Below are 14,891 nucleotides of genomic sequence, written 5' to 3'. Positions count from 1 at the left end.
GACTCTCCAAGCAGCAGTTCGTGTGCAGTTCACTTGAACCTCTGTGATGGAGATTCTTTAAATCCCTTCTATGCTTTCAAAGGCTTGTGATACGTGCCTCTCGAATCACTTCCCCAGTAGAGGGAGTGGTTTCTCTGCCTCTGCCCCACTTCAGCAGCCGAGCAAACTTCTCCCTGTACTTGAAACATTTTGTGTTTTCCATTATCAACTCATTCTTGAGTTTCAAGGGAGTGGGCAAAAAGCCAATAGCTTAAGCTGACTAGAATGACTGTTTTGTGTTTCATCTAAGTATTTTCCAATATTTTCCCTTTTCATCTGTTCTACATGTAGTTATGGAATGAGATACATAGCCAAAGTTCTGAAGAGCTCACTCCATGAGAAATTCCCAGATGCAACAGAAGATGAACTACTAAAGGTAGACTTCTGAGGGCAAACTGCCAGCAGCTTGTTCTTTTAATGCCAAAATGAATTTTTATTAACACTAAACATTCTAAGGATGTGGGAAAGCAGCATTTATTGAAGGAATTTGGCACTTCTTATTGAGTTGCAAAGGGGCTGAGGGAGAAGGGAATTTTGTTGCCACAATCTAGGTATGTTAATCTGGGCGCTCAGCAATTCTTATGGAAGAGAGTGCTCAACCTGTTTTGGATAATAACTGTACTTAGAAGGCTGGAGTTTATCTGAATCATCCTGTGGCTTGGGTTGATACTGAGGTCCTTGTCATCACCAGTTCTTTCACTGAGATCACTGTAGTCCTCTTTTTTTTTTCCTCCCCTATCTGAAGTTGTTAACATGTTAAGATACTGTAATTTAAATGCAATGAGAAAGGTCTCTAAAAGAAAATTTAGAGTAGATTATACTACACTTAGATTACATTACACTTAAGATGCTTGTAAAAGTTATAGAAATGGCATTTGTACAGACTGAAAAATAAGGTGTGAGTGGTAAGTATGTACTGGCATAGTGGCCATTGTTACCCTACCACAGCCATAGTGTCTCTTCAGAGGATTTAGGGGAATTGCTCCATAAGCCATCCAAACAGCTGAGAGACTGACAATGCTCTTAGATTAGGACTATTTTGCACTTCAATAAAGACCCTTTTATCGGTATTTAATTACATGGTTCTAAAAGTACAAGGTTTTAATTTTAACAGAACTTTCCTATTATTCTTCACTGTCCATCACTCCAGCAATACCGATTAAAAAATTACCCATGAAAAAACTTAGATAGCAAATGGAGCACCTGCCTGAAAGCCTTTAAATGTGTAACTTGGAAGTTCTGCATGTGCATACACATAAGCTAAAGCAAATTGCAGAAAGCAAAGTCCTGCCTGTTTCTGAGACCAGGAATTCTTTGAAGTTGACATCTTCAGAAGCTACTGTACCATTGTCATAGAAACTACATTTTTGGGAAATCTGTTCTCTAGATTTCTAGGCTGCATTGCAGTCCAGCCCCATTGGGAAACAATTGGGGTCCCCTTATCAGTGAGTGCATTAAATGCTGCCAGTATCTGCAGCATTTGGGAGAATGTGCCTCCGGAGCAGAACCTTGCAAAATATAGAAGAGTTGTGTTTGTGTTTAACTCCATGCCTTGCATTAGCTGAACTACAGACAGCACCAAATTGAAATGTGGTTGTAAAAGTCTGCAACTGATGTTCACAAAGGTGTTGTAGGAGGAGTATAATGTAAAAGACCACAGGTTCTTCCAGCTAGCCTCATAGGTAACATGTGTCTTGATGATTCTTCTAGAACCAGTTCTTATGGTCTAATTCAGAAGTAGAAATGATTGGTCATGTTTTGTGAGGTGTCATTACTGTTTGTAAAGGGAATATCTCTTAACTTTTTTCTCTAACTTTTTCTTCAGATTGTTGGCAACCTTCTGTATTATCGCTACATGAACCCTGCCATAGTTGCTCCTGATGGTTTTGATATAATTGATATGACAGCTGGGGGCCAGATACACCCTGACCAGAGGAGGAACCTAGGCTGCGTGGCAAAAGTCCTCCAGCACGCTGCTTCTAACAAACTCTTTGAAGGAGAAAGCGAACATCTGTCCTCTATGAGCACTTACCTCTCACAGACCTACCAGAAGTTCAGGTATGCAAAGTCCTCACAAATACCTATAGAATAAGTGCTTTCCTCTAGGATGATTAAGGCAGGTGGATTCCTCATTGATAGGAATTTCCTGTTCATAGTTAAAAATGTTGAATGATATGGCAAAGAGAAATGCTCACTGACAAGGAAATTGGAGCAGGAGTAACAGGTTGTATTTTAGCTTGTGCATTAATTTGAGATCATCTCTGCTGTCTTGGTTGCAGTTCCTTACTGCAAACACAGACTGAGAACAGACTGAGGTAACTCATTATCTAGCAGAAACAATGTCTGCTTTGATTTGGGAGGACAGCTGAACATTTTGTCTGAAGAAAAAAACATTGTTAGTCAGGAAAAAGTTGCAGGTTTTTATTCTCTCATCTTTGCTGAGAGATTCTATACAGATTTCCTTCTTTTATCATGCAGTCATAGGAAACTGCATGTTTGCTACATTCTCAGACAAGTTTTTTGGGGTTATTGTCCATTTTTGGGGGTGACTGCTATTACTTTGTGGTATTGTTGAGTTTTGCAACAAACTTGCACTCAGAATTTCTGTCTTTAGTGTCTGCCCTTCATGAAAGCAAATGCACTGTTCATATAATGGGTTTCCTTGAGAGATCAACCATGGATACAGAGATAATTAAACTTAGTAATTTTAATGAAGTAGTCAAGGGAATGACCAAAACATGAAGAAGCTATAGGGTAGAAAGTGTTATAATAAGAATAACAAATGGTAATAAAAGAGCGCTACTCTAGTTGGCCCTTGATCGCTACAAAAGGAAGAATCCCTCTCCTAATTAAGCTAACTTAAATATCTGTATGCCTGTGCTCTGTACTTCAACTAAACCCTTCTTAGACAGCAATGGTGGCTGCCCTTAGCTGCCTGTTCCCTTTCGGAACAATATTAGCAATATTAGCTATGCTAAAAGCTACTGAGCCTGCCTAGTTCTTTTACTCTGCACTTACGAATTTGTGCAGGAATTTGTTCACACCCTTCCTAAGCCTTTGAGATCATCTGCCTCCACACCCCCTCCTGTAGCAATATTTAGTAGTTTTCTACCTGTTAGTTAAAATTAAAATTTTCCTGCAGTTTCATTGCATACCCTCTTGGCCATTAATTTTTGGACTTGAGTAATGAATTCTGCACACATCTCATGCAATACCACTGTGATTTTGTACAATTTGATTTGTAGTCCCCAGCTTTTCCTCTCCAAAGTGAAGAATCACAACTCTTCCCCTTTTTTCTTTTTGGGTTTGGTTTTGGTTTTTTTTTCCAATTATTCTTTTCTAATACTTTAAATGTGCTGTGAACCTGAAACATGTATACTCTTCAACACCACAGGGCTGGCACAACATGGCTCCTGGAGCAAATCCATAGGCATCATCCAAAACCCTGTTTTTCCCAGCTGCCCCATTTCAGGTCCTCTCACTTTGGAAAACAAAAGTGGTTCTCTGACTGGAGGACTCTGCTGGTTCTCAGTTGTCTGTGCACATTCCTGAAGAAGTCAGTAGCTTGGAGAGACATCAGTTGTCATTTTGCGAAGCAGGTCTCAGTAGTCTGTGTACATGCTAGTCATACTGAAGTAACACTTCAACCACACTCTGCATTTTTTCCTCTCAGGATTCTTATATTTTTAAACAACATTGCATTTTCTGTCATTTTGAGCAGCTCATTTTCTGCCTAACAGCAACATAAACATTTGTGGGACAAATGGGAATTTTGTGCAGCTATTTCAGTCAATTCCTTCTTGGCATATCTCATACTACAAAGTGCCTTCATAAAATCAGAGGGAAATCTTTTTATAACTTCTAGAGCATTAAATAGATATTTCTCTAAGTCCTTAAAATTTACCAAGTTAATAACAAGGGGAAAACAACCCAACCCCTTTAAAACAGTCTACCACCAGCTACCCAGGAAAGAGAACACTTCATCATTCATATTTACATATCACCTTCAAAAGGGTCTTTGAAACACTGAGGGTAGATTGCAGGTTATAAGAGAAATATAATGCATGTCAAAGACTTGACTGTGACTCTTTTATACAGGCTAAATAAAGTGAATTTATAAGGGACAATTATTGAAGTCTTTCTCATTTTCTCTTAGGAATTTTTTTCAAGCAGCATGTGATGTTCCTGAACCAGAGGAGAAATTCAATATTGATGGATACTCTGATATGGTGACCCTTAGCAAGCCTGTCATATATATCTCCATTGAAGAAATTATTAATACCCATTCAGTAAGTCAATGAAAACAGACTTGTCAATGGACTGTAGCATACAGATTATCAAATATTTGCAGCTAACATTCTCTGGGGAAAGCTTAGTTTTCTTTCTTACTTTTGAAGTAATTTCTTCATCTCTGAAATGTTCTGAAGTTAAATATTAGATTTTTTTTTCCCCCAGGAAAAATGCAAATACTGCTTCCATGCAAAAGCATCATCTTGAATAACAATTAGTACATAACACTTCCTGATGAGGGGAAAGAACATTTATGTTCTAGTCTCGTGTGACATTTCTAACTTTGAAACAATTTTCTGTCATGGGTAAAAAAGTGAAAGCAATTTGAAGGAGAGCCTTTGACTCTGGGAATAGAAATTGTGTATTGTGGCTCTGGCATTCTGTCACGTGACTTCTTGGAAGCAGATGCAAACATCTGATTTAGAAAAAATGAAGCTGTGCTATCATGCCTGTTCTTAGTGTGGGTAAAGAACAGAATAACTGCAGTCTGAAGTATGACTCAATACAGTGTAAGGTAAATGTTTACCACATGTTCCTCCTAAAACTGGGATATCACTATCTGTTTCCTGGCTTGCAATATGTCCCCTGTGTGTCCCCCCACCCAAGTGAAAAAAAAAACCCCACAAGAACATTTCCCCATTTAAAAAAAAAAAGTCCACAAAGAACCTCTCACAAATACTGCCAGATACACTATGGAAAAGGTAGAACACCCAACTCACAGCAGACCACACTATAAGGCAGTTTTATTCAAGTCAAAACAAATAACCTAATCTGCTAAAAACATACATTCTGGCTTGTCTTTGTGCCTGTTCTTCTAAATTATGAATAGACCTACACCTGCATTTTAATGATCAGCAGTTGTATGTGAACATTAGTCCTGATCAAGTACTCCTTTTAGTGAGTCTAGTGACTGGCATAGCATATCTATTAGGGGCAGTGGTTGCTGCAGAGCTGGTTCCTCACTTAGAAAATACAGTCCTTTCTGAAAGGTATCACTGACATTGTAAGCTACTGGAATGGATATACAGAAAACAGGTATCTTTCTGTGGACCACCAACACTGTCTTTATTCCTTTGCATGTTTAAGGATGAAGCACCAAAATGCTTTGCTTGGGATTAGCACCCTTTATTCTGTGATGATTAGGACTTTGTTAGTCCTAATTGCAAATCTTCCGCTCAGCCGTGACATTTAGGACTCCAGAGACAATTCCTGGAGGAGCAGCAGCAAGGCTGTTGTTTTACAGCAAGGGCAACCTTAAACTCCAGCCCAGAATCCCGGGTGCTTCCTGGCCTTGGGAAGGTCCTCCATAATCCCAATCATGCCTGGTATTTTAGTTTCCAGATTTATTTTCAAGTATAAAGATACCAAGAAACCTTTTTCTGGATGATGATTTCATTCACACTTGTTTATAGCTGCTTTTGGAACACCAGGATGCCATTGCCACTGAGACTAATGACCTGCTGAACGAATTGCTGGAAGGTCTGGGACCTGTTCCTGATATAGAATCTTTCCTTGGTATGCTGTATTCTGTCTTTATGGGCAACTTCATTCTAGGGGCTGAATTAAACAGAGGCTTGCCTTAATACTCTTGTGACTCTCAGAGCAATAGCTTCTGGTTCTCTGTTTACTGCAAAATTTTTGTCCAAACACTTATTGTAACATTGCACCTTATACTTGAACCTTTTTCTAGCTGCAATACTCACTCTAAAAATGAATGATGTGATTCAAAATACAAACATTAGTAATATTTTGAATGATCCAGTTGTGCTTAAACTGCAGATAGGAAGCAAGGGATTTTTTTAACAATCCAATCTTAAGATTTGCTAGTGTTGGCTAGAATTTAGAAAAAGTATATAGAAAATTCTAAAACCAGTCTTTTTTTTTTTTATACTTAATTATCCAAATAAAAATTTCATTTTTGAGATCATGCAAATTTATTAGAAAGTAATGCATTTGACTGATACTTAATTTGCATTAATTGTAGCAAATTGTTCAGAAAGTAGCTAGGAGTCATGGATAACACCAACATTCAAGTGAATAGCCTTTTAACATAGCTGCTACTCTTTCACTTCTTCATTATCACTGCATGTTAGGATAAAGGACGTTAAATTGTTTGTATTATTCTTTGAGAAGACAACATAAAAGTTTTGCACATCAGTAGCCTGAAAAGCAAGGATTGGCATGATTTCCAAAATACTGTAATTGGGCTTATAAATAGCTAAGTTATGGTTTTGAATGTTTCCTTTTAGGGGAAAGAGCTGTTGATCCCAATGACCCCAACAGGGAAAGCACACTAAATCAACTTGCAAAAACAGAGATTTCACTGTCTCTAACAAGCAAATATGAGTTACGGGAAAGTGAAGATCAGGATCTCAAAAGTCTGATGATAAAGTAAGTTTTGCTCCAATCTTTATATTCTGGCAATGCTTTTTGTTTTGTTTTTACTTTTTTTTTTTTTCAACTTTTTTTTGACAACTGCCCTGCCTAAGTGCATTTCTGAGGTGCTGAGTGCATTCAGTTTTCAAAAGCCAGTTTGTGTTCAGTGCTACTCAAACTTTTGCCAAAGTCAGGTGAACTGTCAGTTCTTCCAGAAAAATAAATATATTGCCGTTTGTGTTTTGGAGCATGACTGCATCATTACCTAACCTAGTAAGTGTTTTTTCATGAAGCTATAAAAGCACTCTGCTTTAAAATGCCACAGCCTTGAGAAAGCAGAGATGAAAAGCAGTCTAGACTTGTAAGGGTCAGAGAGTATTACCATGTCCTTTCTTCCCCCTCAAAAATAAACACTTCCCTGATATACTGTCATTAGCCATTTGAAAAGGATGTAACTGTTACTTCAGGAGGAATAGTGCATATGCTGCATGCTTTTATCCAGGAAAGCAAATTGTGTTTATTCTATCTGGTGAATAAATTAAAAAATGACTATGGGGATACTCTGGAATACGGTCTACTTTATATTAAAAATTAATTACATAACAGCACTTAATTTCAAATTATTGGCACCCATCTTCTGAAGTCATTTCAAGCTGTCTAGAAAAGGGATTGGCCTACTCTAAGATCCTAGTACAATCTGGGGAAGAACAGGATGCTGCTCTCCTCTATTACCATGCTTATATGTACCACACGTGTGAAGGCAGAAATTCACATTAAAAGTGAAAGACAGCACCAATAACTAGGAGGGCAGATATGGGCTGTAATTAAAATATGATCTAATAAGCTGTTTGGGGTTTTTAAAATCAGAAATAAGTATTCTGGATTTATTAGATGGTGTGAAGTTTTACTTCTGAAGAAGTAACTGTACCTAGGAAGACTATCACTTTAAACCATTAGGTTTTATCATAGAAATCTTGACCGTATTTAGACATTTTCCTTGGAAACTTATGCTGCATCTTTAATTTTCTGTTAATTGTTAAGAATAGTGAGCTATTTCAGTAATCCTGTTCGCTAAATTAATAGAATTCTGTAACAGGAAGTTCTTGGAAGTATTATGAATGAATAGGCAGCAGGAATGAGATAAATTCTTACCAAGAAAAAACTGGTTAACATATCGGAGTCTAGCAGCTTCCCTTTTTTAGCAAGGAAATGCTCTTTGTCTGTTGTCACTAGAAAAATATCTGCCCTTAGTGGTTTGCGTAAACACACTGCAACAAATATAAAATTCCTTCAGAGCTCAGCAGTTTTGAGTGCATTTCCACTTTATTCAGTAAATATGATGTTTAATGGAATGATGAAAAGCTTGGGCTTTTCAAAGGTTACATTTCTGTCTGCTGTTTTGTCATTATCACAATTAAAATCCACATGCAAGTTGTTGCTTCTATTTTTGTTAACAGTAACTGTTTTACTGTGCTAGTTGGTTACCTGTTTTCTAAAATAAATGGAGGGAAGCTTACATGTATTTCTCTATTCAGACTGTGTAGAAACCAGATACTCAACACTATTAAGGGAAGCCCTGAAACATAAAAAGCTAGAAAGCAAATTTTACCAAGAATCTATAATAAAGAGGGAGTTTGTGAATTTTATTGTTGAAAAAATGACATGTACAAGTGATCCAGTGATAACTGTTTTGTAATATCCATATATCCCTTTCAAAAGGACCAAAAGACTTATTGTGGATGTGATACGAACACAACCAGGGGATACACTCTCAGAAATATTAGAAACACCAGCCACTGCACAACAGGTAAGTGCTATACTGTGATTGAATAGGGAATAAAGTAATTTATTATAGCTATTTGAAAGCCTTAACAGATCTCTGATAGCTTTCTCCATCATGTTATAACAATGAAATTGTTTGTTGATGGCTTTAGACTATGCAGATTTAGAGTCTTCCAAAATATGAGGCTTGCAATTTTTTTTTTAACTGTATAATTGAAAAGAGCTTCAGAGGAAAAGAAAAAATAAGTCTTGCTGTGAGCTAGGATGACTAGGATATTTTTTTCTTTACACTTTTTGTGAGCAGGGTCTTTTCTCTCCTACTTTATAATACAATCAAATAGCCTGAGGTGAATCTTTCTACTCTTATCATTCCACCCCCCCCCCCCCCCATTAAATTCAGTATTGTAATTCAAGTTCCCTGACCCTTTAGTTTATTTGCTTAATCTATACAAGCAAATCTCAGGGAACTACTGCTATCCTCAGTATGGGAATTGAGTGGGAAGAGCTCACAGTTGAAGTCTTTCCTGTAGACACTGACACAAAAACTGCATCTTAATAATGTGCAGATTTTAGTTAACCTCAGTGTGTGCATGTGTAGGAAACACCTGTGAGATCTGGACAGCCAGGTGACAACTAGGTGTTGTCACTACATACTTAAGATATGCCCAAAGGCATAGTAGAAATGGGGTACTTTGAGACCAAGTGGTAATAGGACATAAAGCCTACACCCTGATTTTTGATCATCTCCTTTGAGAATTCAATGTACTTGAACATTTAACAGTTATCAAAATCTGGAAAATAACTGCTCTGGATTTTTTTTTTTTTTTTTGCCCAGGAATCTGAGAACTTGAAACTTGTAGAAGAATGTGCCATCTTAGATTCAAAAACTCCAGAGAAAATGAAGAACAGCCAGGCTATTTTTGAAGATGGGCAGCTACCAATAGAACAAAAGAAAAGGAAAATTCAGAGAAATCTCCGGACATTGGAACAAGCAGGACTAGTGTCTTCAGCAACTAAGTACCAAGAAATTATAAATGAGATCTCTAAGGTAAATGGAATGCTTCGCTGTATATCGATGGGTTTTTAGCATCTAGCCTAAATCCGTTCCAGTTAGAAAAGTAAAATACATATTTTTCAGGGAATGCTACCCTAAACTACTCAATCCGCATATGAAGCAAATTGTTTTTGTTTCCTGGCAAAGTAAGTGAAAGACAGTACATCCCTGCATAACTTCCTGAACTGAATAACATACAACTGCAACCTTTGTTATCCAAATCTGATATTGAATTTGATGATGATGATTTAACTCCTCCCCTGTAATGTGTTTCAATATAACTTTGTATATTTTAACAGTAATTGGAATTACTCAGTGGTGTTTCAATTAAGAATGGCTGTGGTCTTGGTAAGGTTTCAAAAGACTCAAACCCCTGTGAAATATTATCTGATTGGTATTAATGCTGATCTGCTGTGGTTGGGCAGGACACAAGAATAGTGGGCCAATGCGGTGCCCATCCTGACAGTCATAAAGCACAGGGAGTGTTGTCAACAAATCCTGTTCCACATCCACAACCCATTCTGGCCATAAGAATCTTAGTATATTGAATTATCTTCAGCACAACAATGACATCTTCCTTATGCGTTCTGGGTCTGTTAGGCCCTGCAGAACAGCAAAGTTGTCAATATACCACTGCTTGTATATATGAGTAGCAATGTGATTGCCAGGTAAACTGTAGGACTCCCTACAGGTACTGTTCTTTTAAGAACTAAAATGATAGTTCGTGCTTTCTCTCAGTAATTAAGTCAGATTGTGTAATTACAAATTTGAATGGTTATGAACTGAGGCTTTTTAAAATTTCAAATAAATACAACAGTTACATTAATACATTTTTTTAGGATATCCGGAATCAAAGAAGATACAGACATCATCGAAAAGCTGAACTGGTGAAACTCCAGCAGACTTTGAATGCACTTAACTCCAAGACAGCATTTTATGAGGAACAAATTAATTATTGCAACACCTATATAAAAACTTGTTTAGACAACTTAACAAGAAAGTGAGTATTTTGTCTTCTAATGTGTCTTTTAGTGTGTTCTAACAAGAGGGAGATCAGGTGATAATCTGTAGTTTAAAGTTTTGATTCCAACAGATTGACAATCTACAAAAGGTCTGTGAGAGTTGTAAACCGCATCAGCATCTGGAAACTAAAGTCTTGCATTTATTTAAGACTTCCTTTGAGAAAGAGAAGTCTGAGATGTATAGATGTTTTCAATATATTCAATTGGTGCTACTTTGCAGATCCATTTGCATGCTTTGAGTTCATGAAGCTTTGGGAAGTAATTATTGGTTTCTTCCTTCTTTAAAAGGTTTGGGGTTTGTCTTTAGCATGGAAAAGGAGGAAATAAATGCCTAAATAATTTACCTTTCAGGTATGATGCAGTTACTTGAAAGCAATCCCCCCTACCAATGCCACCAAAGTGTCAAAATGAAAACATTTTACTGACATGAGTAGGAATTTTCCTAGTACACACTTCATTGATCCAAAAATTATCTCTAATTACAGAGCATTTAACATTTATGTCGCCATAAGTTTACAAATTGCTCTTTTAAACAGGGGATTGCGGACCCTTTAGGATCAGGGTTGCATTTCACAACAGAATTGAAAGAAGTGCTAAAAGATGATTAAAAATCATTGGCAAGATGATTAGATGATTCACTGCATGCTCAAAATTCCTCTAACTCTTAGATTTTTTGGGATGTTAATTCTTTTTTTTTAGAGGAGTTCAAAAAAGAGTGAAAGAAAGTTAAATATGGCTAGAAGAGTAGCTGAAGTATTAAAGATCTGACAGGCACATCAAAAGCAAGTTTTCTTGTTCTCTTTCCAGAAATTCACGGAGGTCAATTAAATTAGATGGAAAAGAGGAGGTGAAGGGAAGCAAAAAGCTGAAACAGACCTCACTAAAGTACACAGCTGCAAGACTTCATGAAAAAGGTGTCATCCTAGAAACTGAAGATCTTCAAACCAATCAGTAAGTGCAGTACAAAACAATTCCAAGCATTTTCTAATCAACAATTTCTGAAGGGGTCTGGCTTTTGATGAAAGAAATCTTAACAATTTCCTGTGCCACAGCTAAAATTACCTCAGACTTTTGCATTCAGAAGGACGCTACAATCTAATTGTTGTAATTAATTTTTTACTTTGTACCTTGCTCTATGATTACCTTGGGAAAATATTTTAACAAGCCAGCCCTAGCACCAGCTTACATGGACAAGTACAAGTTTGGCAGCAGACTCACTATTTATGATCACCTTTTTAAGCAGCTGTAGCAATTTTTTTTCATATATTAACCAGTCATTCTCAAATAACTTAGTAAACCCCAGGTTTTCTGCTCTTCCTCACTATGGCAGAGTGAACGGATGTGGTGGTTTAACATCCATTTTGTATTCATCCATATTGAGGCTGTGGTAGTGAAAGTCTTCCATTCTTTGCACCTTCCCATCCACCTTCTGCATGCAATTTTTTTTCCCAGGTTTTTTTGTTTGTTTGTTTTTTCCAAGTGGATTCATCAGGTAGAAGAAGCCACATGAGGTAAATATGTACCTGCAAAGAGACACTTGGGCATGGTAGAAAGAAAATCTGGCTGTCCTGTTTCTATCCACTGGATGTTTGATCTGATTTGTTCGCCTTTTTTTTGTTTGGCTGGTTTTTTGTTTTGTTTTGGGGGGTTTTTTTGTATTGTTTCTCCATTACAAATGACTTCAGAATTCTGTATTTCATACTACCTGTACACCAGAAAGTCTCTAAGACGACACTGCATGGAGTGCAGTGCAGGGAGAGATTGAGTGATTCTTTTGACAGCAACAACACTGCTTGTGGTCAAAGTTCTTCCATGTTCTGCAGGCTTTTTCCCCAAAACTGTCTCTGGACTATATGAAACTGCACAGCCTATGTATTCAATTACTTTTCCTCTTTCAAGGTTTAAGAACGTGATGTTTGATATCACACCTGGAGAAGAAGTGGGTGACTTTGAAATCAAGGCAAAATTTTTAGGAGTTGAGATGGAAAAAGTGCAGCTTCATTTCCAGGTTTGAATTTTGTTACTTTGCTATATAGTTGCTGTTGCATTTCCTGAAAAACTATTTCAGTATTTTTTTTCACATATATGCATGAACTAGTCAATCAGTACAGAGCAGCAGATCAAGTGGAGAATAACAGTGTAACTTCTGCAGGATGCTGGGCATGGGCACTGAGTTAATGTTTATCTTGGGACAACTACATGAAATCAAACCCCACATTAGTTCAGTGGCAAGCAGGACATACTAAAAGAAAATTGAAGTATACCGAAAACAGTATTTCTTTTGGTTTGCTGTTACTGACCATCTACAGCTTAGGATCTAGAGGACACATAATGTTTTCTACACGTATCCCAATGGTTGCTTGAAGTTGTTTAAGTTATGAAGAACCTGGAGTTGGTGATGTTTATCACATCTTGTTGTTGTAAGGTGTGGATTTAGACAGACACTAATGATTTTTTTCTCATTTCAGGATTTGCTTCAGATGCAGTATGAAGGTGTGGCTGTAATGAAAATGTTTGATAAAGCTAAAGTGAATGTGAATTTGCTTATATTCTTGTTGAATAAGAAGTTATATGGAAAATGAGTATTTTCAGATATCATGGACTTCATCAATCAGTGGGAAGTTTATTCAGTATTTTTTTGCTTATAAACATTTGTTTGAAGTTTGTCGTTGGATGCTTTTTAACTTTAAAAAACACACCCTAAAACACCAAATGCTCTGAGGAATGTACACAGTGCCTTTTCAGCATTGATAACAAAACAGAAAACCAGGAAAATCGATTCATTTAAACAGTTCCAGATTTCATTGGTGTTGGTACTTTTAAATCAAAATATTCTTTAGGACACACAGCTATTGTGTAGATCTAAAGGTAGGCAGAAATTGAATTTAGTTGAATATATAAACCTCTTCCTATTGAAACATTTTTAAATTACCTCAGATATATAATATAGTTAATACTAGACTTTAAGTATTTACCAAAAGAAAACCTAATTTGTTTCTAAGGGATAGTTTGAGCAAATATTTAGTTACATACTAGGCCTATTTTGTGGCATTTGTCAATTGCAAAGCAAACTTATTGTGCAATTCAAAAAATTTTATAGGTAATTATAAAGCGACAATAACGACTTACTTCACAAAAATATATTTTGTGATTCATTCCTACTAAATGCACTACTGCCTCATGCAAAATGACATTTTCTACTTTCACAGCCTTTGGAGTGGTATTGGGGAAATCTGAATAGCAAACAGTTGTTCAGTTTGAAGTATTTGAATACGTAAATTGTGCCTGTCTTTTTTTTTTTTTTGTAAGAAAATAAATGCAATAAAATCAGTATTTAGATTGGGTTTTTAAAATATTCTTTGGAGATTGTTCTATGTAAAATAAACATTACCTAATTAAACTGGCTTGGTCCCTAAATTTCATTTCAAGGAATCATTAAAGCTGCAGTCTAGATGGTAACTGAAAGAACTTCTTTCAGTGCTTTTATAAAATTGCATGTAATTAAGCCTGACTGTCCTCAGTACACTTAGGGAAAGCTGCTCAGCAGTGAAGACTTCATGGCCTTTATGCCATTGAATGTGATGATGACTTTGCTTAGGAGCTATCATTTATACCTACAGGGCAAAAGTGTGTACCACAGGTAATGTGACCAATAGAAAATACTTCCTTCTCTTACTTTTCTTGTGACAAACACTTCAAAAGACAGGCAGTGAGACATTCTGGAATGAATTATAAAAGCAAATATTAAATAAGTATTAACTCTGGTATGGGAATAGAGCAGTGTTAAGTCACTGGCATATATATAGATTACAAGCTCAGCTGATACACTAACTGACGTGTGGTGTTACACAAGCTGAAGAAATTATTACATTTACCAGAGATATTAATTTATGCATGACATTAAGTTTGAACACATGACTACTTTAAAACAGCTACTATCCCTGATTAAAGGATTAAAAAACTCCCACATTTCCATTTTTCTCTTAGCTGGTTATGTATAAGTCATTTTAACATGCCATAAATGCTGCAGTATTGATACCCTGGATAGAAAAGCGAAAACAGCACTTCACTTTTCCTTCCGAAGAGAAGTGAATTTTACTTAAATATGAATTAAATTTCCAATCTTTTGTTCCCCTACTTGCAACAGACTTGATTAATCATGATATTTTTAACAAACTCTAGCTGAGCACTAAGTTTGCAACAGGTGTGATGTTGCTTCTAAAACCAGATTCTTGAGGTAACGTGCCAAAAGCCTGGAGTTCTGCTGGTGAGACATGCCAGAGCCCCACAGACTTTATGGGGAGTAAGGTACTCCTGGATATGCAATT

The 14,891-nt window shown here is 36.7% G+C and overlaps 1 protein-coding gene across 1 annotated transcript in view; it reads left to right on the top strand.

Moving 5' to 3' along the window:
• LOC125319528 (ras GTPase-activating-like protein IQGAP2) overlaps positions 1–13,882 on the top strand; it is a 46,713-nt gene extending 32,831 nt beyond the window's left edge. The window contains 11 exon segments of the mRNA XM_048290794.1: positions 331–415; positions 1,865–2,097; positions 4,196–4,328; positions 5,742–5,844; positions 6,579–6,720; positions 8,425–8,512; positions 9,323–9,535; positions 10,381–10,541; positions 11,371–11,514; positions 12,463–12,571; positions 13,032–13,882. Coding sequence (XP_048146751.1) covers positions 331–415; positions 1,865–2,097; positions 4,196–4,328; positions 5,742–5,844; positions 6,579–6,720; positions 8,425–8,512; positions 9,323–9,535; positions 10,381–10,541; positions 11,371–11,514; positions 12,463–12,571; positions 13,032–13,145 — 1,525 coding nt within the window. The 3' untranslated portion in view covers positions 13,146–13,882.
• Positions 13,883–14,891: the final 1,009 nt, after the last annotated feature.

This window comes from Corvus hawaiiensis, chromosome Z (assembly GCF_020740725.1).
Source record: "Corvus hawaiiensis isolate bCorHaw1 chromosome Z, bCorHaw1.pri.cur, whole genome shotgun sequence".
NCBI classification, from domain to species: domain Eukaryota; kingdom Metazoa; phylum Chordata; class Aves; order Passeriformes; family Corvidae; genus Corvus; species Corvus hawaiiensis.
This window is presented reverse-complemented; position numbering and strand designations above follow the sequence as displayed.